The sequence below is a fragment of the Salmo trutta genome, chromosome 29, assembly GCF_901001165.1.
Source record: "Salmo trutta chromosome 29, fSalTru1.1, whole genome shotgun sequence".
Taxonomy (NCBI): Eukaryota; Metazoa; Chordata; class Actinopteri; order Salmoniformes; family Salmonidae; genus Salmo; species Salmo trutta.
The window spans coordinates 8,920,803-8,945,985 of record NC_042985.1 but is presented as its reverse complement, the minus strand read 5'-3'; the positions used below and the strand labels follow the sequence as shown (position 1 = coordinate 8,945,985).

The 25,183-nt window shown below is 44.6% G+C and overlaps 1 protein-coding gene across 4 annotated transcripts; it reads right to left on the bottom strand.

Annotated features, from left to right (window-relative positions):
* Nucleotides 1-160: 160 nt before the first annotated feature.
* LOC115166866 (ceramide synthase 2) lies at nucleotides 161-24,736 on the bottom strand. 4 transcript variants are annotated; one of them, XM_029720762.1, is made up of 12 exons: nucleotides 24,418-24,736; nucleotides 23,381-23,469; nucleotides 18,853-19,026; nucleotides 16,810-16,927; nucleotides 15,622-15,740; nucleotides 15,443-15,500; nucleotides 14,859-14,909; nucleotides 11,409-11,501; nucleotides 10,750-10,878; nucleotides 9,864-9,970; nucleotides 8,631-8,784; nucleotides 161-1,251 (listed from the first exon to the last, which is right to left on the bottom strand). In XM_029720762.1, exons 3-12 carry the CDS (start codon nucleotides 19,023-19,025, stop codon nucleotides 1,057-1,059), a joined length of 1,197 nt encoding a protein of 398 aa, XP_029576622.1. In that variant the 5' UTR covers nucleotide 19,026; nucleotides 23,381-23,469; nucleotides 24,418-24,736; the 3' UTR covers nucleotides 161-1,056. The 4 variants fall into 4 exon arrangements, with proteins under 4 accessions (XP_029576622.1, XP_029576619.1, XP_029576620.1 ...); XM_029720759.1 differs by lacking the exon at nucleotides 24,418-24,736 and adding an exon at nucleotides 23,628-24,318; XM_029720760.1 differs by lacking the exon at nucleotides 24,418-24,736 and adding an exon at nucleotides 23,668-24,318.
* Nucleotides 24,737-25,183: the final 447 nt, after the last annotated feature.

Sequence of the window (25,183 nt, the reverse complement as noted above, 5' to 3'; positions counted from 1 at the left end):
GGAAAGTAGGAGAGAGGGAGTAGGAGAGAGGGAGTAGTTAGTGAAGGAGAGCGGGAGAAGGGGAGAAGGAGAGAGGGAGTAGGAGAGAGGGAGTAGTTAGTGAAGGAGAGCGGGAGAAGGGGAGAAGGAGAGAGGGAGTAGGAGAGAGGGAGTAGTTAGTGAAGGAGAGCGGGAGTAGGAGTCAGGAAGTAGGAGAGAAGGAAAGAGGGAGTAGGAGAGAGAGAGTAAGAAAGAAAGACCATAAACCTCACTCTTTCATCCTCTCTGACAGGTACAGAGAGACACAAACTCCCTACAACATGAATCATGGTGGGAAAAGTAGAAGTGGTGTGATTTAAAGTTTTGTAAGGGAATAGGAGAATGAGAAGGAGAGAGGGATGAGAAGGACTTGTAGAGACACAACCCCCCCCCCCCCAAACACACATGTCAATATCTGGAGGAGTCCATTGTGATATTGCCTCTCATTCATCTCCTGGTTGTCCATAACTAACCCCCATAGCCAGCAGAGGTTGAAATAAAACATGTCGGCCGCTAGTGAATGAACGCAGCCCATAAACTATAAACCCTTGCCAGGCCTTGATGGATGAAGGGCTCAGGCGGAGCGTCCGTGTGGCACCGTTTTACGACGTGCTTGCGCACCACCTTTCTGCAACAATACTGAACAGATTGAATATGACGATGAACAAAAACACAAGGGTTTTAGTGTTTTTTGGTTTTGGTTTTCTGGTCTTTGTCTCATTGCTGTCTGAGGAGGGTTCCATGTGAAACTGTGCCATCGTCAACATTGTTTTCCTTGAAGATGAGAGGAGTTTGGATGTAGAAGAAACTACAGGCCAAGAAAAACGGTCTCTTTCTGTGTGTGATGCATTCATTTTTTTGCCAGGCTACACTCCAATTTCTAGAGTCATAAATCTTAATCTAAATGTTTGTCTGCTTGCTGTTGTTTTTCCATATGGGATGGAATCTGTTTTGTGTTGTTCCAGCTTCTCCTATGACCTTGATCCCACTACTCCCTGCCTCTGGTGCAGGGCTCCGCCAATCATGACGCGAGCTTGGTCAGTAGACGGTTTTTGATGGGCAGACGTTCTCCGAGAGAGATAAGTGTCTGAAGCAGCCGCTGTTGCTCTCCTTTGTGCCCAGTCCAGAACCGTTGCCGTTGGTGTAACAATAACTGCCCTCCTCTTTTTCCTCTTCAGTCAGACTGCTTTCTTCACCATCCTCCTCATCATCACTTCTTTCATCTCTGGTCATCTGGAGTAGAGAGAAAGAGACACAGAGACACAGAGACAGAGAGAGAGAGAGAGAGACACAGAGACAGAGAGAGAGAGACACAGAGACAGAGAGAGAGAGAGAGAGACACAGAGAGAGAGAGAAAAACAATGTACTCAGAACATACATGGAGATATAATGCCACTTTCTACCTCAGAGACCATCATCATCTCTAACACAGTAGTTCCCATAGTTCTCTCTCCAAAGTCATTATTTGTGATCCAAGAAAATAAAACCAGTGTCTCAAGCCAGTACTCTGTCAAAAAAGAAATCAGCTGTGCCCAACCATTTGGGAATCGCTGCTCCTGCATCACATACAACACAGTTCTGTGTAGCCCAATATCACTCAGAACAAAACATTCACCTAAAAGTAGCATTGAAAGCTGGGGCTGCATTTATTGAGCGTCTCAGAGCAGGAGTGCTGATCAAGGATGAGTTTAGCCTTTCAGATCACAATGAATAAGATTACATGGATAGCTGATCCTAGATCAACAGTCATACTCTGAGACGCTACATACATACAGCCCTGAGCTATTTCAACTAACGCTGAAACCCAATTGGCCGCCTTCGATCAATCAAAAACACCTGGAGTTTAATCCATGGTAGGTCAGGTCAGTCTTTCAGACTTACCATAATAGACTCTATTCTCTCTCCTTGAGCCGTCTGACCACTCTGAGCCACATTGTGTTTTCCAGAAATATAATTATGTTCGGCACAATGCTAAATCACCAATAATTAGGTCCCAATGGCAACCCACTGTTGCCTTGTGACCTCGTGGGGGTTGAGTAATTGCCCCTGGCACCTTAGCTGTTTTCTGCCATTGCCGTAGTTGACAGGGATCAAGCACCTTGCCAAGCCCAACACAATCGCACACACACACACACACACACACACACACGCGCACACACTGTTCTAACTGCTCAGTTACTAAGTCTACATGGACAGAACGAGAACAATGAAACAATGAAAAAAAGGAGCGTTGGGTTTTCGGCTAGATTCTAGACCACACTGACAGAGAACAGACACTGTAGTCACCTGACAGAGAACAGACACTGTAGTCAACTGACAGAGAACAGACACTGTAGTCACCTGACAGAGAACAGACACTGTAGTCATCTGACAGAGAACAGACACTGTAGTCACCTGACAGAGAACAGACACTGTAGTCACCTGACAGAGAACAGACACTGTAGTCACCTGACAGAGAACAGACACTGTAGTCAACTGACAGAGAACAGACACTGTAGTCACCTGACAGAGAACAGACACTGTAGTCAACTGACAGAGAACAGACACTGTAGTCAACTGACAGAGAACAGACACTGTAGTCAACTGACAGAGAAACGACACTGTAGTCACCTGACAGAGAACAGACACTGTAGTCAACTGACAGAGAACAGACACTGTAGTCACCTGACAGAGAACAGACACTGTAGTCAACTGACAGAGAACAGACACTGTAGTCAACTGACAGAAAACAGACACTGTAGTCATCTGACAGAGAACAGACACTGTAGTCACCTGACAGAGAACAGACACTGTAGTCACCTGACAGAGAACAGACACTGTAGTCAACTGACAGAGAACAGACACTGTAGTCAACTGACAGAGAACAGACACTGTAGTCAACTGACAGAGAACAGACACTGTAGTCACCTGACAGAGAACAGACACTGTAGTCACCTGACAGAGAACAGACACTGTAGTCATCTGACAGAACAGACACTGTAGTCATCTGACAGAGAACAGACACTGTAGTCACCTGACAGAGAACAGACACTGTAGTCACCTGACAGAGAACAGACACTGTAGTCACCTGACAGAGAACAGACACTGTAGTCACCTGACAGAGAACAGACACTGTAGTCAACTGACAGAGAACAGGCACTGTAGTCAACTGACAGAGAACAGACACTGTAGTCACCTGACAGAGAACAGACACTGTAGTCACCTGACAGAGAACAGACACTGTAGTCACCTGACAGAGAACAGACACTGTAGTCACCTGACAGAGAACAGACACTGTAGTCACCTGACAGAGAACAGACACTGTAGTCATCTGACAGAACAGACACTGTAGTCATCTGACAGAGAACAGACACTGGTGTAGTCATCTGACAGAGAACAGACACTGGTGTAGTCATCTGACAGAACAGACACTGTAGTCAACTGACAGAACAGACACTGTAGTCAACTGACAGAGAACAGACACTGTAGTCAACTGACAGAGAACAGACACTGTAGTCATCTGACAGAACAGACACTGTAGTCAACTGACAGAGAACAGACACTGTAGTCACCTGACAGAGAACAGACACTGTAGTCATCTGACAGAGAACAGACACTGTAGTCATCTGACAGAGAACAGACACTGTAGTCACCTGACAGAGAACAGACACTGTAGTCACCTGACAGAGAACAGACACTGTAGTCACCTGACAGAGAACAGACACTGTAGTCACCTGACAGAACAGACACTGTAGTCACCTGACAGAACAGACACTGTAGTCAACTGACAGAGAACAGACACTGTAGTCATCTGACAGAACAGACACTGTAGTCATCTGACAGAGAACAGACACTGTAGTCATCTGACAGAGAACAGACACTGTAGTCATCTGACAGAGAACAGACACTGTAGTCATCTGACAGAACAGACACTGTAGTCACCTGACAGAGAACAGACACTGTAGTCATCTGACAGAGAACAGACACTGTAGTCACCTGACAGAGAACAGACACTGTAGTCACCTGACAGAGAACAGACACTGGTGTAGTCATCTGACAGAGAACAGACACTGGTGTAGTCATCTGACAGAACAGACACTGTAGTCAACTGACAGAGAACAGACACTGTAGTCAACTGACAGAGAACAGACACTGTAGTCATCTGACAGAACAGACACTGTAGTCAACTGACAGAGAACAGACACTGTAGTCACCTGACAGAGAACAGACACTGTAGTCAACTGACAGAGAACAGACACTGTAGTCAACTGACAGAGAACAGACACTGTAGTCAACTGACAGAGAACAGACACTGTAGTCATCTGACAGAGAACATACACTGTAGTCACCTGACAGAGAACAGACACTGTAGTCATCTGACAGAACAGACACTGTAGTCATCTGACAGAGAACAGACACTGTAGTCACCTGACAGAGAACAGACACTGTAGTCACCTGACAGAGAACAGACACTGTAGTCACCTGACAGAGAACAGACACTGTAGTCACCTGACAGAGAACAGACACTGTAGTCACCTGACAGAGAACAGGCACTGTAGTCAACTGACAGAGAACAGGCACTGTAGTCAACTGACAGAGAACAGACACTGTAGTCACCTGACAGAGAACAGACACTGTAGTCACCTGACAGAGAACAGACACTGTAGTCACCTGACAGAGAACAGACACTGTAGTCACCTGACAGAGAACAGACACTGTAGTCATCTGACAGAACAGACACTGTAGTCATCTGACAGAGAACAGACACTGGTGTAGTCATCTGACAGAGAACAGACACTGGTGTAGTCATCTGACAGAACAGACACTGTAGTCAACTGACAGAGAACAGACACTGTAGTCATCTGACAGAACAGACACTGTAGTCATCTGACAGAGAACAGACACTGTAGTCATCTGACAGAACAGACACTGTAGTCACCTGACAGAGAACAGACACTGTAGTCATCTGACAGAGAACAGACACTGTAGTCACCTGACAGAGAACAGACACTGTAGTCACCTGACAGAGAACAGACACTGGTGTAGTCATCTGACAGAGAACAGACACTGGTGTAGTCATCTGACAGAACAGACACTGTAGTCAACTGACAGAGAACAGACACTGTAGTCAACTGACAGAGAACAGACACTGTAGTCATCTGACAGAACAGACACTGTAGTCAACTGACAGAGAACAGACACTGTAGTCACCTGACAGAGAACAGACACTGTAGTCACCTGACAGAGAACAGACACTGTAGTCACCTGACAGAGAACAGACACTGTAGTCATCTGACAGAGAACAGACACTGTAGTCATCTGACAGAGAACATACACTGTAGTCATCTGACAGAGAACAGACACTGGTGGAGTCATCTGACAGAACAGACACTGTAGTCAACTGACAGAGAACAGACACTGTAGTCACCTGACAGAGAACAGACACTGTAGTCATCTGACAGAGAACAGACACTGGAGTCAACTGACAGAGAACAGACGCTGTAGTCATCTGACAGAGAACAGACACTGGTGGAGTCATCTGACAGAACAGACACTGTAGTCAACTGACAGAGAACAGACACTGTAGTCACCTGACAGAGAACAGACACTGTAGTCATCTGACAGAGAACAGACACTGTAGTCAACTGACAGAGAACAGACACTGTAGTCATCTGACAGAGAACAGACACTGGTGTAGTCACCTGACAGAGAACAGACACTGGTGTAGTCATCTGACAGAGAACAGACACTGGTGTAGTCACCTGACAGAGAACAGACACTGGTGTAGTCACCTGACAGAGAACAGACACTGTAGTCACCTGACAGAGAACAGACACTGTAGTCACCTGACAGAGAACAGACACTGTAGTCATCTGACAGAGAACAGACACTGTAGTCACCTGACAGAGAACAGACACTGTAGTCACCTGACAGAGAACAGACACTGTAGTCATCTGACAGAGAACAGACACTGTAGTCACCTGACAGAGAACAGACACTGTAGTCACCTGACAGAGAACAGACACTGTAGTCACCTGACAGAGAACAGACACTGTAGTCACCTGACAGAGAACAGACACTGTAGTCATCTGACAGAGAACAGACACTGTAGTCACCTGACAGAGAACAGACACTGTAGTCACCTGACAGAGAACAGACACTGTAGTCACCTGACAGAGAACAGACACTGTAGTCATCTGACAGAGAACAGACACTGTAGTCACCTGACAGAGAACAGACACTGTAGTCATCTGACAGAGAACAGACACTGTAGTCAACTGACAGAGAACAGACACTGTAGTCACCTGACAGAGAACAGACACTGTAGTCACCTGACAGAGAACAGACACTGTAGTCAACTGACAGAGAACAGACACTGTAGTCACCTGACAGAGAACAGACACTGTAGTCACCTGACAGAGAACAGACACTGTAGTCATCTGACAGAGAACAGGCACTGTAGTCACCTGACAGAACAGACACTGTAGTCATCTGACAGAGAACAGACACTGTAGTCACCTGACAGAGAACAGACACTGTAGTCAACTGACAGAGAACAGACACTGTAGTCACCTGACAGAGAACAGACACTGTAGTCACCTGACAGAGAACAGACACTGTAGTCATCTGACAGAGAACAGGCACTGTAGTCACCTGACAGAGAACAGACACTGTAGTCATCTGACAGAGAACAGATACTGGTGTAGTTATCTGCACCACAGCACCAATCAGAAGCTACTGACCCATAACACCACATGGACGTCAATGCAGGAGGGCTGAGGTCTCTGTTACCCTCCACCCACATCAGACAGCACTGAGTTTCAAAGAGACCACCTGTTGGCTCTGTATGATCTAGTCAGGCCAGTCAAGCAGCTGTAGGCTGGGGCTCTATGTGTGTTTAGAGCCATGTTTCCCAGAGCTCTCCTATAGTAGGATCCACTTACATCTAACATTTTAGTCATTCAGTAACTTTAGTGCATTCATCTTCACATAGCTGGGTGAGACAACCACATCAAAATCAAATCACATTTTATTGGTTGAGTAAACATATTTTGCAGATTTTATTAGGGGTGTAGTGATGTTATGTTCCTAGCTCCAACAGTGCAGTAATACCTAACAACACAAAACAATACATGCAAATCCCAAAAATAATTGAATCAAGAAATATTAGAATATAAATATATATGTACTGTAAAGGATGGTGTGTAGAGACAGTATGGACAGTATATGAATAGAAAAAGTGTGTGCAGCAGTAGTTATACTAGTACACCCGTTTCATCTGGACAACCCCTCATCAACCTCTGGTCAACCCCTCATCAACCTCTGGTCAACCCCTCATCAACCTCTGGTCAACCCCTCATCAACCTCTGGTCAACCCCTCATCAACCTCTGGTCAACTCATCATCAACCTCTGGTCAACTCATCATCAACCTCTGGTCAACCCATCATCAACCTCTGGTCAACCCCTCATCAACCTCTGGTCAACCCCTCATCAACCTCTGGTCAACCCATCCTCAACCTCTGGTCAACCCATCATCAACCTCTGGTCAACCCATCATCAACCTCTGGTCAACCCCTCATCAACCTCTGGTCAACCCATCATCAACCTCTGGTCAACCCCTCATCAACCTCTGGTCAACCCCTCATCAACCTCTGGTCAACCCCTCATCAACCTCTGGTCAACCCCTCATCAACCTCTGGTCAACCCATCATCAACCTCTGGTCAACCCATCATCAACCTCTGGTCAACTCATCATCAACCTCTGGTCAACTCATCATCAACCTCTGGTCAACCCCTCATCAACCTCTGGTCAACTCATCATCAACCTCTAGTCAACCGCTCATCAACCTCTGGTCAACCCCTCATCAACCTCTGGTCAACCCCTCAACCTCTGGTCAACCCCTCATCAACCTCTGGTCAACCCCTCATCAACCTCTGGTCAACCCCTCATCAACCTCTGGTCAACTCATCATCAACCTCTGGTCAACTCATCATCAACCTCTGGTCAACTCATCATCAACCTCTGGTCAACTCATCATCAAGTTGATATTCTGTCAGTTTGTACCATCACAGTCGTAGCAAGATCATGTTCTGTCAATAAAGTAGTTATCAAAGTCAGTGTTAGTAGGAAAATACTTTTAAATACTTGATTCATTTAAGGTACTATTTGAAGAGGTAGGGTTTCAGGTGTTTTCAGAAGATAGCCAGGGACTCTGCTGTTCTAGCTTCAGGCGGAGGCTGGTTCCACCATTGGGGTGCCAGGAGAGAGAAGAGCATTGACTAGGCTGAGTGGTAGCTGACATCCCCCCCCCCCCATAGGTTATTCCACTTATTTGTCTCATACAAAAACCAGCAAACCTAATTCCAACTAATCAAGAACGTGATGAGTTGACCAGATGAAACAGGTATGCTAGTACTGGTTAGATCAGTGGAAGACCACCTGTTGATGGAAGTAGAATGGCTGGGGTACTCAGAGAGCGGTTTGGGGACCACTGGTTTGAGTGTCAGACTGGAATGATTCAGGCCTGCTTTAAGTGGTGACGTTGTGACCAAATGATGGCTGTGATAAAGGGAATGGATGAAGAATGGAAAAGAAAGAGTGAAATAAACCACTGCCAAAAAGATGACTCACTTTGCCAAAGAGGAACTTGTTGACCATGCGCAGGATGAGGTAGGCCCAGAAGATGTGCAGGAACAGGAGGACCACCAGCATGACGTTGAAGAAGTAGTAACCAAAGAACGGGGGGTACTGGAGTGTGGGGTACACCCACGTACAGTGGATCAGCCTGGAATGACATAACCAATACACACAATGATGGTGATGATGGTAATGCATTTTATTTGCAAGATACTTTTTCACAAACCCGAAGTGCTAAAATATAGATTTATATGATACATACTACTAGATATGATAAGCTCTGTTAAACATTTAAACTTGTCCTGGGTGGTGTTCAGTGTGCAGGGAACGTGAGAAAACGACTTGAAGCAGAGGCAGTATAACCAGTAAGAATTCAATAAGATTATTTTTCCAATTCAAAAAATGTTTTGCTTTCCATGCCTACTAAACACAAGCCTTTGTGAAGGAAAATAACGGCTACTCTTTGCTTTATAGGGATTTTTCATTATTGAAATAAGTAGGTAAATACTATGTAACTATGTGTATAAAAATGATAGCTAAGAAATCTGATATTCTGTCAGTTTGTAAGTAATGTCCATGAGAGAAAGGGGACATTGTTCAGCTTTCCAGCTTTCGTGCTCCTTCAATGGTGTCCAACGCAGGAAAGATGAACCAGTTGCGGAAACACTGGATCGTATTCAATAGGCACCAGACCGAACCAGGAAGGGAAAACCTGAGCCTGACCAAAAAGAAACATTCGGGGGGGGGGGGGGGGGCTGACTACAGAGCTGGAAAAATCTAGAATTAAAATATGTGGGGGAAAAAAATCAAACGTTTGTTTTCTCTTTCAGTTGCATAACCTTTTTCTACGGTGTGCATTAATGAACACGACCCTGGTTTATTTTCACTGCAGAGAACAGAACATGATGTTTTGTGCTTTTGCAAAGTTCAACGTCTCTTTGTTTGGCCTTTCAGAGTGAAATGAGATGGTTGATTGTTTCTCACAGGAGAGGTAGACAGAACATAATTCAATAAATATTGGCTTCTGTATCACTGAGCGCTCATGAGACAAAGACATTCCCCTGACAATTACTCCTCCTGTGTGCCTACTGGTGAACATACAATAGAGAGACACACACACACATGCGCTCGCGCGCACACACACACACACGCACGCGCACACACACACGCACGCACACACACACACACACACGCACGCACACAGCTAGGGTTCGTCAGTTGCCTTACCAGAATGGGAAGATGATCAGTCTGGTTACCATGAACACAATGGCAAACACCACAAAGAGACTGTTGCAGGTTGTCTCCCATTTGGCGTAGTTAAACAACTTGGCAGACTGGGGTAGGAGAGAGAAGAGAGAAAAACACAGTGAGTCTCCCCGCTACCAGAAACACACGACACAGCTCACTCTATGGGGGTGTTCTATATACACCCGTTTCTCTTCAGTGCACTACTTTTAACATGAGCCCTATGTTTACCAGGGGGCCATTTGGGACGTAACCGTTGCTCTGGATAAAAGTGTCTGCCACTCTTGGCCTCCCGAGTGGCTCAGTGGTCTAAGGCACGGCATCGCAGTGCTAGCTGTGCCACCAGAGATTTTGGGTTCGAGTCCAGGCTCTGTCGCAGCCGGCCGCAAACCGGGAGACCCATGGGGCGGCGCACAATTGGCCCAGCATCGTCCGGGTTAGGGAGGGTTTGGCCGGCAGGGATGTCCTTGTCTCATCGCGCACTAGCGACTCCTGTGGCGGGCCGGGCGCAGTGCATGCTGACACTGTGGCCAGGTGCATGGTGTTTCCTCCGACACATTGGTGCGGCTGGCTTCAGGGTGAAGTGGGCATTGTGTCAAGAAGCAGTGCGGCTTGGTTGGGTCGTGTTATGGAGGACGCGTGGCTCCTGGCCTCTCCCGAGTCCGTACGGGAGTTTCAGCGATGAGACAAGACTTTATCTACCAATTGGATACCACAAAATTTGGGAGAAAAAGGGGTAAAATAAATAAATAGGAAAAAAATAAAAAAGTGTCTGCCACACACACACAGAACACACCACACACTACACAGAACACACTACAAAGAACACACCACACACCACACAGAGACACTCCACATGGTAGCAGACCTCTAGCAGGACGTCGGAGGCATCGTGGATGAGCATCACCAGGGTTCCTATACGGATGTAGTTGACACACCAAGAGAAGGACAGCAGTGTCAGGGTGGCCAAATGGTGGATGATCTGTTCCTTAAAGTCCTAGAGGAGACAACACAACAAACATCTTCACCTGTCGTTTCTGTTGCTACTGTTGTTATTCTACTACGTGTCTTCAAAATCACTTGATAGTGTGACATGCATAACTAAGCAGGCAGATGGTCAATGTTAGGCATGTTGGAACAACTAATAAACGGCTAATAGTGTGTATCATATAGTGGAAATGATAATTAACTGTAATTGCTTCTGAGTAGCCAACTGCAATTTACTTTGATAAAAAATACTTTGTTGATTTCCTGATATGATCATTTCTACATACTTTCTACTTTTCATCTCCATAAGACATTTAATGCGCTGGCCTGTCAGAGGTGGCAGGCAGGCCGCTATCTAATTAGGACTGCAGTAGGAAACTAATGTGAGAAAGCAGAGCTTCAGGACCTCTTGTTTTTCCATCTTATGAGAAGCAGTTAAACGGGTCAGAGAGTGGAAGATAATGCAGGTGTATGGGAAAGAAAGCAGAGCTTGAGAAAAGCCCATATGGGCTGGCAGGGACTGGGATCCCCGACTCTCACCTTCCTCTTGACATCAAAGGTGACTCTGAAGAGAAGAGAACCATAGAAGCTCATCTCCAGGATGTAGTACCAGTACTGAGAATCCAGCATATTCTATAGAGGAAGAGAGGGAGAGAGAGAGAGAGAGAGAGAGAGAGAGAGAGAGAGAGATAATGAGATGTGTGTAGAGAGAGGGAGAGAGATAGATAGATAATGAGATGTGTGTAGAGAGAGAGAGAGAGAGAGAGAAAGAGAGAGAGAGAGATAATGAGATGTGTGTAGAGAGAGAAAGAGAGAGAGAGAGATAATGAGATGTGTGTAGAGAGAGGGAGAGAGATAGATAGATAATGAGATGTGTGTAGAGAGAGAGAGAAAGAGAGAGAGAGAGATAATGAGATGTGTGTAGAGAGAGGGAGAGAGAGAGAAACACCAGTAACAGGTAACATAATCTTACAGTGCCATGAATGAATCACAGTCCAACAGAACGGGCTCAAAACAAAGAGCTCTCCAAATCCCTTCTCCTTTGTCTGAGTGTTTGCGTCTGAAATGGCACCGTATTCCCTATATAGTGCAAATGCCTCTGTACAAAAGTAGTGCACTAAATAGGGAGCCAGTTCGAACGGAGACAGTTTCTCTAGCTGGGGCAAAGAAATCAGGGGCTTTGTAGCCATCAAGCATCTTAGAGTAGAGTGATGATTTAAGATCAGTTTTGACATTTAGATCACAATGAATAAGAGAACATGGACAGGGGCAACTGGTCCTAGATCAGCACTCCTACTTAGAGACCCCTGTTTCAAGGACAGCTTTTTCCATCTACGTAACATTGCAAAAATCTTAAACTTTCTGTCCAAAAATGATGCCAAAAAATGAATCTATGCTTTTGTCACTTCTAGATTAGACTACAGCAATGCTCTCCTTTCCAGATACCCGGATAAAGCACTAAATAAACTTCAGTTAGTGCTAAACACGGCTGCTAGAATCTTGACTAGAACCAAAAAATTGTATCATATTACTCCAGTGCTAGCCTCTCTACACTGGCTTCCTGTTAAAGTAAGAGCTGATTTCAAGGTTTTACTGCTAACCTACAAAGCATTACATGGGTTTGCTCCTACCTATCTTACCGATTTAGTCCTGCCGAACACACCTACACGTACACTAAGGTCACAAGACGCAGGCCGCCTTACTGTCCCTAGAATTTCTAAGCAAACAGCTGGAGGCAGGGCTTTCTCCTTTAGAGCTTAATTTTTATGGAATGCTCGCCTATCCATGTGAGAGACGCAGACTCGGTCTCGACCTTTAAGTCTTTATTGAAGACTCATCTCTTCATTAGGTCCTATGATTGAGTGTAGTCTGGCCCAGGAGTGTGAAGGTGAACGGAAAGGCACTGCTGTCTCTGCCTGACCGGTTCCCCTCTCTCCACTGGGATTCTCTGCCTCAAACCATTTTACGGGGGCTGAATCACTGGCTTACTGGTGCTCTTCCACCTAGGAGGGGTGCGTCACTTGAGAGGGTTGAGTCTCTGACGTGATCTTCCTGTCCGGGTTGGTGCCCCCCTCGGGTTGGTGCTGGGGGGAGACCTTCGTGGGCTATACTCTGCCTTTTCTCAGGGTAGTAAGTTGGTGGTTGAAGATATCCCTCTGGTGGTGTGGGGGCTGTGCTTTGGCAAAATGGGTGGGGTTATATCCTGCTTGGTTGGCCCTGTCCGGAGGTATAGTCGGATGGGCCCACAGTGTCTCCCGCCCCCTCCTGTCTCAGCCGCCAGTAATTATGCTGCAATAGTTTATGTGTCGGGGGGCTAGGATCAGTCTGTTATATCTGGAGTATTTCTCCTGTCTTATCCGGTGTCCTATGTAAATTTAAGTATGCTCCCTCTAATTCTTTCTAGGTTCCTGCCTTTCTAGGGAGTTTTTCCTAGCCACCGTGATTCTACATCTGCATTGCTTGCTGTTTGGGGTTTTAGGTTGGGTTTCTGTACAGCACTTGTGACATCGGCTGACGTAAAAAGGGCTTTATAAATACATTTGATTGATTGAATTTGATTGATATATACGGCCCCAGAGCTACATGGTGTTTTATACTACGCTACACCTGGTTTTTACTTAGCAACTACATGGTTAAAATTGCAACTGCGTAATAATTAGTCTATCTAATACCACTTTTTATTTTGGGGATTCATCAAAATGAGCCCTACTACGTAGGCCAACAAGTTGGATACCAAGTAGTTACCAACTGTGTTGAATTCTTTGTTGCAAATACGATCACATAAAACACATCCAAAATCTCTCTACAAACTATGCCTTCATCCCAAATGGCACTCTAGTCCTGATATAGTGCACTACGTTTGACCAGGGCCAATAGGAGGTGCCATCTGGGACGTGACCTGTATATACTTAGACCTGCTTTAAACACCAAGCAACATTGTTAGGTGTGGAGCCTGATCAAACATAATCCTAGCCTCGCCGTTCCAGTTTGGGTGACATCATCATTCCTTTGATTAGGACTTGGCACCCAGTAAAGACTGAACAGCAATCTAAGCCATACACACATTCCCCCACTTGTTAAAAATAAATACAAAAATAGTCTCACTACTAAATATGGACCTGTGTATATGTATTTTGGACCTGAGAATAAGTATTATCAACAAGCTTTATGTTTTATGTGTGAGCAAACTCGTAAATCTGGACATGATTTGAAAATGTTAGCCAAGTTGCGGCGGTTCAAGTATGATATGTTGTTCTTCCTGGTTGGTTATACTAGTGTGGAGACACGTGAGAAGAGTCTTCAAAATCACCCTGGTAAATGACCAGTAGTGCTGAGCAATTAACCGAAAACATTTAACAACTAATTGACCAACGTCAGTTCAATTATTATAATTTTTTCTGTGAGCTCAATGCGCAGTTTCTCTAGAGAGAAATCAGATCAAGCCTGAACTGTGCGATGTAGTAGGGAGTTGTAGTTTCCAACCCACTAATGTTCTATATGCCTACTTGTTCGGTCGGTGTGGGCAGAGATCTGTATATAACGACGAGATGATCATGTCTCCGTCACAACAATGGGAGTCGTTGTCCCAAAGGCGGGAAGGCAGGCGACAAGCTTAGGTCTAAAATAAGCCCCAAAAATATTTTATTAAAGTAAAGTAATGTGAATAATAAGCAGTAATGGGTGGTCACTACCATCACGGCACTGTTATTCACTGTTTTATTCTGTGTTGTTTCAGCATTCAATCCACATAATGCATACAGAAACCAAAAATCCTGATCATTTGATTAATAATCGAACTGACCTCAAAAAGCACTAATCGCTCAGTACAAGGCCTTATGACTAGAACACACACACACACACACACACACACACACACACACACACACACACACACACACACACACACACACACACACACACACACACACACACACACACACACACACGTGTCCATACTCACACACACTATTCACACGCATACATACACACCTGTTTTGGAAATCCATTCCACACTTCCCTGGTATCATAAAACCATTCTTTCTGAAATACAAAACAAAAGGAGAAACATGCAGTGAAATCTTTAAAGAACATTACAGGACAATCTCATCATGATGCTTTCAATTTCAACTGGCATTGCCCTCGAGGCCTTCAGACACTTGCTGAAGCCATCACCGTCAAATTCCCATAGAGCTTACCGCTCTGTCCTCTCCTCCCCTCTTCCCCTTATCCGCCTCTGCCCTCCTTCACTTCAGGGCAGAAGGACTGAAAAGAAGTTCAGCTCAGCTCAGATAATATTTTTATCCAGCAATTGAGTCTTCCATTTTGACCTCCTCCCTGCTTCTACACGGGACAACCAGTTAAAGTTCTACTTTGAGGATGTTAATTTGATGTGTATAACATATCATAAAGTGTTAGGAATTTGTAGCCGGTGTGTGTTTTGGTGGTACTGAATGTAACAGAGTTAAGATACATTAACCTCACTCCACATCTTGAGATCTCTCCACACGCGCTGAATTGCTATCTTGTAAACACTTGTGTTTGTGAAGCAGAGGATCACTAGAGTCACCACTCACATCATACAGGGACACAACTCCTCCAATTAACGCCAACAGATAGAACACAAACCTCCAACTGCAAGACAGAGACAGAGACAGACAAGGGACACTAATATGAGAAGAAGAAGAATAACACTACTGAGTGAAAGGTGAAAATGTGGAATAAACAAACTCTCACACACAGCACACCGTTTTACCTCGCCTCTCTGAACTTCTTCAGTACTCCGGGACGATCCTGGTTTCTTCTCTTTCTGAACCAGCGCTCCACCTGCCTAACGCACCAGCCGCTCTTCTTAGAGAGACCATCTATACCTGCCTGGGACACACACACACACACACGAGTTCAGAACCAAATGTGTTTGATTAGTGCCAGCTGCCAGCTAAACAGAGGACTACTAACCCCTATGCTAAGTTGACTTCAATAAATTGGGGTAAATCAGATGTCACCAAATTCGCTTTAGTAGGGCAAATTTGTCCCCACTAGCTGGCTACTTGTTTCATTACGCTGGCTACTTGTTTCATTACGCTGGCTACTTGTTTCATTACGCTGGCTACCACACTTACACACACACACCTCATGTGGGGAGATGGGTAAAGGGCGAAAGTCATGTGGATAAACATTAACATCCCTCATGACCACATGGTGAGTCATGGACCAAAACATTTGGCCTGGAGCATAGCATCTGCATTAAAGGTTGGTTAGCTGGACATTTGGGTGATGTACACGATCACAGGTCTGAACAGGAGATATACTGTATGATAGTACCCCTGTCTGAGCCAGAATGGCCCATAGGGCCGGAGCCCATCTCCTATACCTGTAGCCTGAGGCAGCTGGACAAGTACACCCCCTGGACAGGTGAATTAACTTGAATCCAACCAAATTTACTTGAATTTCTATCGCAGGGCCATATGCTACAATCCAGCTCCTTAATGCTGACTCCCTAGCAGAGCAGCGTCAGGAAATATTTGTCGTCTTTGGTATGACTAGACCAGGGATCAAACCCCCAACCTTCCAGTCTCAGGGCTGACACTCTAACCACAAGGCCACTGAGTTGGTCAGAGCATCAGCATCCTCCAACCAGGATTTCATGAGTGACAGATTGGTCAAACCCTGCCCATCTGGCACCCTGCCTGAGTGCCAGATAGGCAGGGTTTGACCAGAGTGCCAGATGGGCAGGGTTTGACCAGAGTGCCAGATGGGCAGGGTTTGACCAGAGTGCCAGATGGGCAGGGTTTGACCAGAGTGCCAGATGGGCAGGGTTTGCACTATTCAGGCTATTAGAATGTCTATGATCTCATAGTGCAATGACGTTTGATATTGACACTAATATTTAGGTCTATATGTAAAAGGTGTAAGTGTGATTTCTAATATGTAGGGTTAATACCTGGCCAGGGTTTCTGGAGTGAGAGAGATAGTAGAGTTCGAGGATGGGGTTGTCTGCTACTCTCAGTCTGGCCTTCTCCCGGATCCCCACTGAGGCTGCTAGAGGCGTGGCTATCAACCTGGGGGACAACATACAGATGCAGTCAAATATATTGGACTACAATGGGCAGAATGTTCAGATTTTTTTATTTTCAAAACTGGTTGAATTTTTACCTTGTAGGCACATGCAAGTTACCACAGGTGAGATTAACTACACAGCAAACGAGAATCATTGCCTCCAACTAAATTAACTTGAATAAAGACACGCACGCACGCACAAACACAGTAGAAAAGCAGGTTAAATTGTAACTTAACATCTACTTCCCTGCAGCAACCTATAAAAGGGGCTTTTTTTTGTTCAGCAAGCTCTCCTTTCAAACTGGTATCTGATGAGTAGGAATTCTATGGTGTAGGGAGACAGTGAGGTAGAGGTTTGAACTAAAGGTTTGATCTAAACATGGTTTAATAGTATATAAACAGCAGAGTATGAGCCGGTTCTCTGGACACAGCACAGTCCTGGACTAGAAACCATTTCAATGGAAAATCTCCATTGAACAAAATATAATATTATACAGTGTTGTGAAAAGGTATTTGCCACCTTTCTAATTTTCTCTACTTTCACATATTGTTTACACTGAATGTTACCAGATATTCAACCAAATCTTAAAATTAGATAAAGGAACCTGAGTGAACAAATAACACAACAATGACATACTTATTTCATAAACAAAGTTATGCAACACCCAATGCCCCTGTGTGAAAAAGTAATGCCCCCTTAGACTCAACAAGTGGTTGTGCCACCTTTAGCTGCAATGTGTGGCAGGTAGCCTAGTGGTTAGAGCATTGGGCCAGCAACTTAAAGGCTGCTGGTACGAATCCCCAAGCCAAAAATACTCTGTCAACGTGCCCTTGAGCAAGGCACTCAAACCAAATTGACCCATGACGTCCAAAATGTTATACTTTTGACTCATCTGTCCATAGAACATTCTTCCAAGAGTCTTGATGATCATCCAGGTGTTTCCAGGTGCTTTTTGGCAAACTAGTCAACTTTTTAGACGACTTGGTTCCCATTATGTCTGGAGAAAAGCAAACACTGCATTCCACAGTAAGAACCTCATACCAACACTCAAGCATGGTGGTGGTAGTGTGATGCTTTGGGGATGCTTTGCTGCTACAGGAGTCAGGACCTGGACGACTTGCCTTAATAGAAGGAGCCATGAATATTGCTCTGTATCACATAATTCTACAGGAGAATGTCAGGCCATCCGTCTGTGAGCTGAAACTGAGCTGAGTCATGCTGTAAGACAATGATCCAAAACACAGCATCAAGTTTACATGAAAATGGCTAAAAAGCAACACATTTTAATTTTTGGAATGGCCTGGCCAAGTCCAGACCTAATCCCAATTGAGATGTTGTGGCAGGACTTGAAACGAGCAGTTCATGCTTGAAAACCCACAAATGTCGCTGAGTTAAAGCAGTCCTGCATGCAAGAGTGGGACAAAATTCCTCCACAACAATGTGAGAGACTGATCAACAACTACAGGAAGCGTTTGGTTGCGGTCATTACAGCTAAAGGTGGTACAACCAGTTATTAAGTGTAAGGGGGCAATTACTTTTCACACAGGAGAATTGGGTGTTGGATAACTTTGTTAATTAAATAAATAAAACAAGAATCAATTTTTTTGTGTTATTTGTAAACTCAGGTTGCCTTTATCTAATATTAGGTTTAGGTTGAAGATCTGATAACATTCCATATCAAAAATCAGGCAAATACCTTTTCACTGCACTGTACATGCTATTTAGCAGATTTTTATCCAAAGCCACATACGGTCAAGTGTGCATACATTTTAGGTATGGGTGGTCCCGGGAATCAAACCCTCAATCCTGGCAATGCAAGCGCCATGCTCTACTAACTGAGCCATACAGGACTACAGGAGAACATGTTTCTTAGTCAAGACTTAATCTTTGTCTGGGAAACTGCCCCTATATGTTCAGCAAGCTCACCTTTCGAACAGGTATCTGACCAGTAGGAAGGCTATGGCGCAAGGCAACGTCACATAGAGGTCAGAGGCTTTGGCGTAGACACGCCCATCTCGGTCCTCTAGGTCCGCCCAGGTCAGGTTGACTGGCAGCCAGAAGCGGTCCCACCAGATCCACTCGTATAGGGTGTCAATCATCCTGACGACACAGGGGTGGAAGAGGAGGGTTATGTTAGAAAACACATGTCAATAGGTATCACGTTACCGAACAGAGGAGGCTGGTGAGGAGAGGACGGCTCATAGTAATGGCTAAAATGGTGTGAATGGAATGCTTACAAAAACATGCAACAAGTGATACCATTCCATTTATTCCGTTCCAGCCGTACTAAGCTCTCGTCTTCCCATTTAACGTGCCACCAGCCACCACTGTTATCAAGTGAGGCCTGAGGAAGACCTAAAGTAAAGTGGAAACGATGTCGCTAATTAACCACATGGGAACAAGATTGCAGTGTGCAGAGTCTCTTTCAATCATTTGCTGAATAGATGTTTTTATATCCAGACATTGTACCATCTAAACCGCTGTGAAATATATTTAACAACCAAAAAACATCGTATTTTCAGCAGTTTGAACCTGGTGTACGAAACGCTAAGTTAAAAAAACGCAAAAAGGAAACTTCGAGAAGGGAAGCATAGAAGTAGTGCACATGGAATTGCTTCAATGACAGATCTATAACTCCCATTTATATCTGAATTCTGTCAGGTTGCGCATAAAGCTATGCAGCTTTAACCATGTTTTGAAGCAATGCAGTTTGTTTACAAGTACACTGTTAACAAACAACAGAGTAAAAGAAACAAGCTAATATTTGGGGTTCTGATGGGGTTAGGCAATTGAACTAAGCTGATTAGGCATTTATAAAAGTTATATTCTTCAAGAAACAATGTGTATATACCGTTAATTTATAAATCTAAAAATAAAAGTATCAAATCGCAGATTGACCCTTAAAGATGGAATCCGCAGTAGAAGAAACAGAGTCACTGTCCGCCCCATGGCCGCTGTTATTGTTTGTTTTGTCAACGAAGGTGAGTGTCGCAAAGTAAAATTGCAGTACACTATTCTGCTGTTCTATTACGTGTGCAATGATGTCCAAGAGAAAAACAAATGTTGGTATGTGTTCTAATCTGGCAAACTGACATGGCAGTTGAACCAATAAGGATTCCAGTTAAGGGGTTAAACTTAGAATTGGGTAAAGTAGCAACTTCATTTGCATGTACTTTATTTATTAACCAGGAATTGATAATGATATATTGCTCATAAATCACAGGTTCCGGATTTCAAGAGTGCATTCAATCACTATCAGTCAGATTTGATACCATTTTACAACATGAGCTGATGAGTTCATTGGACACCAGTGCTATAGGTTGTGTAGATAGTGTGGGTGTGTATAACCTAGGTCACTCCAGTCAAGTGCACATGCAGTTCTTTATTTCCAATTCAAATATTGACACAACAGCCTTCGCCTCTTTCTCAAGATGCTTCCCCACACCTAGTCCAACACACACACACGTCAGCAGAGAAAACATCACTGGCTGCGGTAGACAATGAAATCCAGGGCTGCAGTCTAGCAACATATATCCCAGTAAATCACGGACTAGACTTTTTTCTTTGTAGTTTTTTCTAAACCAAGGTCAACGCTGAAACGGATCACAACCCCTAGTGATCAAGTCATGGTTAAATAGTTATGGAGTTCTTGGAATCCCAGATGGCAGTGAGTTGACATACAGCAGGGTTCCCCCAATGGGTGGTTTTATTAGGCCCCCCAAGTTTTCAGCCCAATTATTTATTTATTGTTGGACATAAGACTGTAAAAACACCTGGAAATCAGCTCCAAGTGATTTTAATTTTGCAAATCTGTTCCCAAGTATTCCCACGCATAGTAGAGAGACGTGGCGTATACAAATGTAAGCAAGGATTGAAATGACTATGTCTTAGTCAAATATTATATCTGTTTGGGCTTCTTGCGGTCAATTTGCAGTCTACACCCCGACCATCCACTCAAGAAAGAAATCGTCTCTAGGCTGAATCTAGTTGATGATCCCTAACGGACAGACTGATTAATGTGAAGGGAAAACAAACTACTACTGAATAATGTCAACAATATCAATAGGGGGCCTCTATGGCCCTGGGCAGATTCTGATGACACACACACACACCCCTAAACGAGCGCAGACTATTTATTCTTCTTGTCATTTAGTCTTTCACACAGATGTGTGTGTGTGTGTGTGTGTGTGTGTGTGTGTGTGTGTGTGTGTGTGTGTGTGTGTGTGTGTGTGTGTGTGTGTGTGTGCGACATGCTCTTGTTTGTGTGTGAGACTCGTTGCCCCCATGGGGACCATTTTGATGACATCACTGCTGATGTCAGCACATCCCGGGGCTCTCTGCAGTGTTCTGTATAGTCAGTGTGTAACTCAGCACATTTCACTGCCCTGCAAAAACATAACAACAACACCACATCACAATGACTTTGCGGAGACAATGGAACCACCAACCAAACACATCTACAGGTCGAAATGGAACAACAAAACAACCTTTTAACCACAGAAATGGAATACTAGTTAAATTGCTGTGGTCTGATGGGCAACGTCCTTTCTAGGTCTACGTGTTTAACCTTATCTTGCACTGATTACACATCTGTGACGCAATTGAATTATGATTCAAAGATAATATCATGGCACCAAGCGTATTACATACTGGCGCTACCTAGCCTGAGCACCTGTATGTTTCTTTGTTTGACTACATCAGATACAAACTACCTATCAAACACCTGTCTATCAAGTACCTTTCTATCAACACCTAAACAGCAATAAGTCCAACTGAGCTGTGTTAGTATGCCACAGAGAACATTCTGGAATGGCAGTGTACAATATGTATTGTGTATGTTGCTGTATGAGACCAGTTCAATGTGTTTGACATTGGTAATATTCAATGTACAGTATGTATTATGTTGAGGGTGTAATGTACAGTATGTATTATGTTGAAGGGTGTAATGTACAGTATGTATTATGTTGAGGGTGTAATGTACAGTATGTATTATGTTGAGGGTGTAATGTACAGTATGTATTATGTTGAGGGTGTAATGTACAGTATGTATTATGTTGAGGGTGTAATGTACAGTATGTATTATGTTGAGGGTGTGATGTACAGTATGTATTATGTTGAGGGTGTAATGTACAGTGTTTATCATGTATACAGCAGTACTGTGTGTCTAAGACCATTTTCACCTGGGGGAACATTAGAGTTTCTCCTATACTAGCAGCCATGCTAGACAACCTAGTCACGTCGGACTGGTCCATAGAGCGTTGAGCAGTGTGTATTAGCGGTGTACTGCCAGAACACAGCCGATAAGGAAGGCCTTTTGTATTGTTAGCGTTCTGATGTTGAAGATCATCTGGGGATTCAGACATTGAGTCAATGAAGAACATGACAAAGCACACTCTGTCTGCATATTGTAAGGGGATGTTTCCTTCTCTTTCTCCTCTCCCTCCCTGGTCTTGCTCTGTTTATTTCTCTCTCTCCCTCTGATATGTGTCCATCTCTTATTCTTATTTCTCTCTCTCTCTCTCTCTCTCTCTCTACCCCACATACAGGGGCACAGGGTTCAACTGTACTGGTATCGTACTTTTTCATCAACTTTCTCAGGCATGAAAAATGTTTTTCGGTAGGGAAGCATACCAGAACTAGGGAGTGATTTCTTATCTTTGACGTGCATGATGAGATAAAATACATACATTACGCAAAAGAGGTTTGCAGAATATGACTTAGTGGGAAAGACGTTATACGTGAATACAGAGACATGATTAAGACAGAACCTAGAACAGACTGTATGCTCAACTCACATAGTATTTTAATGATTGAAAAACAATGGCTCCAATGTATCAAAGATGATCTTTAGATTTTAACCCTGAAAATGACTGTTCAGTCCAAAACTTACAACTAAGTGCAGAATAAGAGGCCAAAAGGTGAAAGGGAGGATAAATAGAGTGTTTTCCTCATTCCACACACACACACACACACACACACACACACACACACACACACACACACACACACACACGCGCGCGCACCACTAGATATCCCAAAGAACCGTGACAGGCACTGTTAACTGTAAAGCAATCCGTTTCCATGAGTACATGCTCTCCAAACACAAACATCTTTAGAGAACAATAAACCCAGTCAAGATTTATCTTAAAACTCTGATTACATTTGGAGATATTTTTTTATAGTTCCATTTAAACCAAAATGGCAATTACTCGTCACTGGTTAAATGCTGATGACTTCATGTGGGCTATCCAGCTAAAGTGCCAGAGATCCTTCATAGTTTGAGTTTAGGCTGGTTACAAAACTATAAATCAATCAACCTCGAGAGCGTTCAGAAAAGCCTTAGGTGGAGGATCTCTATATACTCACTGACCTACTAAGAAAACAGAGGGTCTATTCAGTCCAATCCTAACATGTAAGATAGAGCTTAGCTCCTCTAACAGGGGGACATGCTCACCTGAAGAGACGATTCCACGTCAACCTCACTCATACAACTCCCACCGGTTGCTTCGGACAGACTCGAGTTGAAACCCGCTCCTCCGTTAACTAGGACAGGTGTAAAACAAAAGAAAATCAGCGATAGCTATTTACATCCCAGGTAGAAGACCCCAGACATCACTACTACAGCACATTCCCTGAAACCATCCAATGAATCCAAGGTCATAGGGAAACAGAATATACCACTCAGCTTCCCACCGTTCCACCCTCAATATGCAAACCAGGTAAGGTAGGTCCTGTCCTCACCCTCAGTAGGGAAACCAGGTAAGGTAGGTCCTGTCCTCACCCTCAGTAGGGAAACCAGGTAAGGTAGGTCCTGTCCTCACCCTCAGTAGGGAAACCAGGTAAGGTAGGTCCTGTCCTCACCCTCAGTAGGGAAACCAGGTAAGGTAGGTCCTGTCCTCACCCTCAGTAGGGAAACCAGGTAAGGTAGGTCCTGTCCTCACCCTCAGTAGGGAAACCAGGTAAGGTAGGTCCTGTCCTCACCCTCAGTAGGGAAACCAGGTAAGGTAGGTCCTGTCCTCACCCTCAGTAGGGAAACCAGGTAAGGTAGGTCCTGTCCTCACCCTCAGTAGGGAAACCAGGTAAGGTAGGTCCTGTCCTCACCCTCAGTAGGGAAACCAGGTAAGGTAGGTCCTGTCCTCACTAGAGCTGTTGATGTAATGTTGACTGTGGGAAACCAACAGGCGTGACAGTCCCTCCATTCAGTAGGCAGACTCTCTCCCTCGCTACTTCTCCCTGTCTTTGTTTGACATTCTTTAAAGGGTCACACCCAGCTCAGGCACAATTGGACTGGAGTTTTTTCCTTCCCCTCCAGGTACGTTGTCGTAGAGGGACGATAATGGAATTGTCACGACGCAACACACACACACACACACACACACACACACACACACACACACACACACACACACACACACACACACACACACACACACACACACACACACACAGAGAGATAGAGTGAGAGGCACACACACAAACAGCCCCCACTACCTGCAGCCATTGGTGCCCTCAGGTGATAATCTGTGGCTTGTTTGCATTGTTCTCCAGATAACGCAGACAGGAGCTACTCCTCCACACAATAGTCCCTCTAGTAAAACATAGAACGAGGTGAAAACAGGAGTAAGGAGAGGATCAGCAGAGACAGGTGGTAAAAATAGTGCTGTTTTGTTGACTTGTTTAAGTGACGTTTGGATGGACTGAAGGGGGGGAGCCAAAAGGAAATATACACTGCTTGAAAAAATAAAGGGAACACTTAAACAACACTATGTAACTCCAAGTCAATCACACTTCTGTGAAATCAAACTGTCCACTTAGGAAGCAACACTGATTGACAATACATTTCACATGCTGTTGTGGAAATGGAATAGACAACAGGTGGAAATTATAGGCAATTAGCAAGACACCCCCAATAAAGGAGCGGTTCTGCAGGTGGGGACCACAGACCACTTCTCAATTCCTATGCTTCCTAGCTGATGTTTTGGTCACTTTTGAATGCTGGCGGTGCTTCCACTCTAGTGGTAGCATGAGATGGAGTCTACAACCCACACAAGTGGCTCAGGTAGTGCAGCTCATCCAGGATGGCACATCAATGCGAGCTGTGGCAAGAAGGTTTGCTGTGTCTGTCAGCGTAGTGTCCAGAGCATGGAGGCGCTACCAGGAGACAGGCCAGTACATCAGGAGACGTGGAGGAGGCAGTAGGAGGGCAACAACCCAGCAGCAGGACCGCTACCTCCGCCTTTGTGCAAGGAGGAGCAGG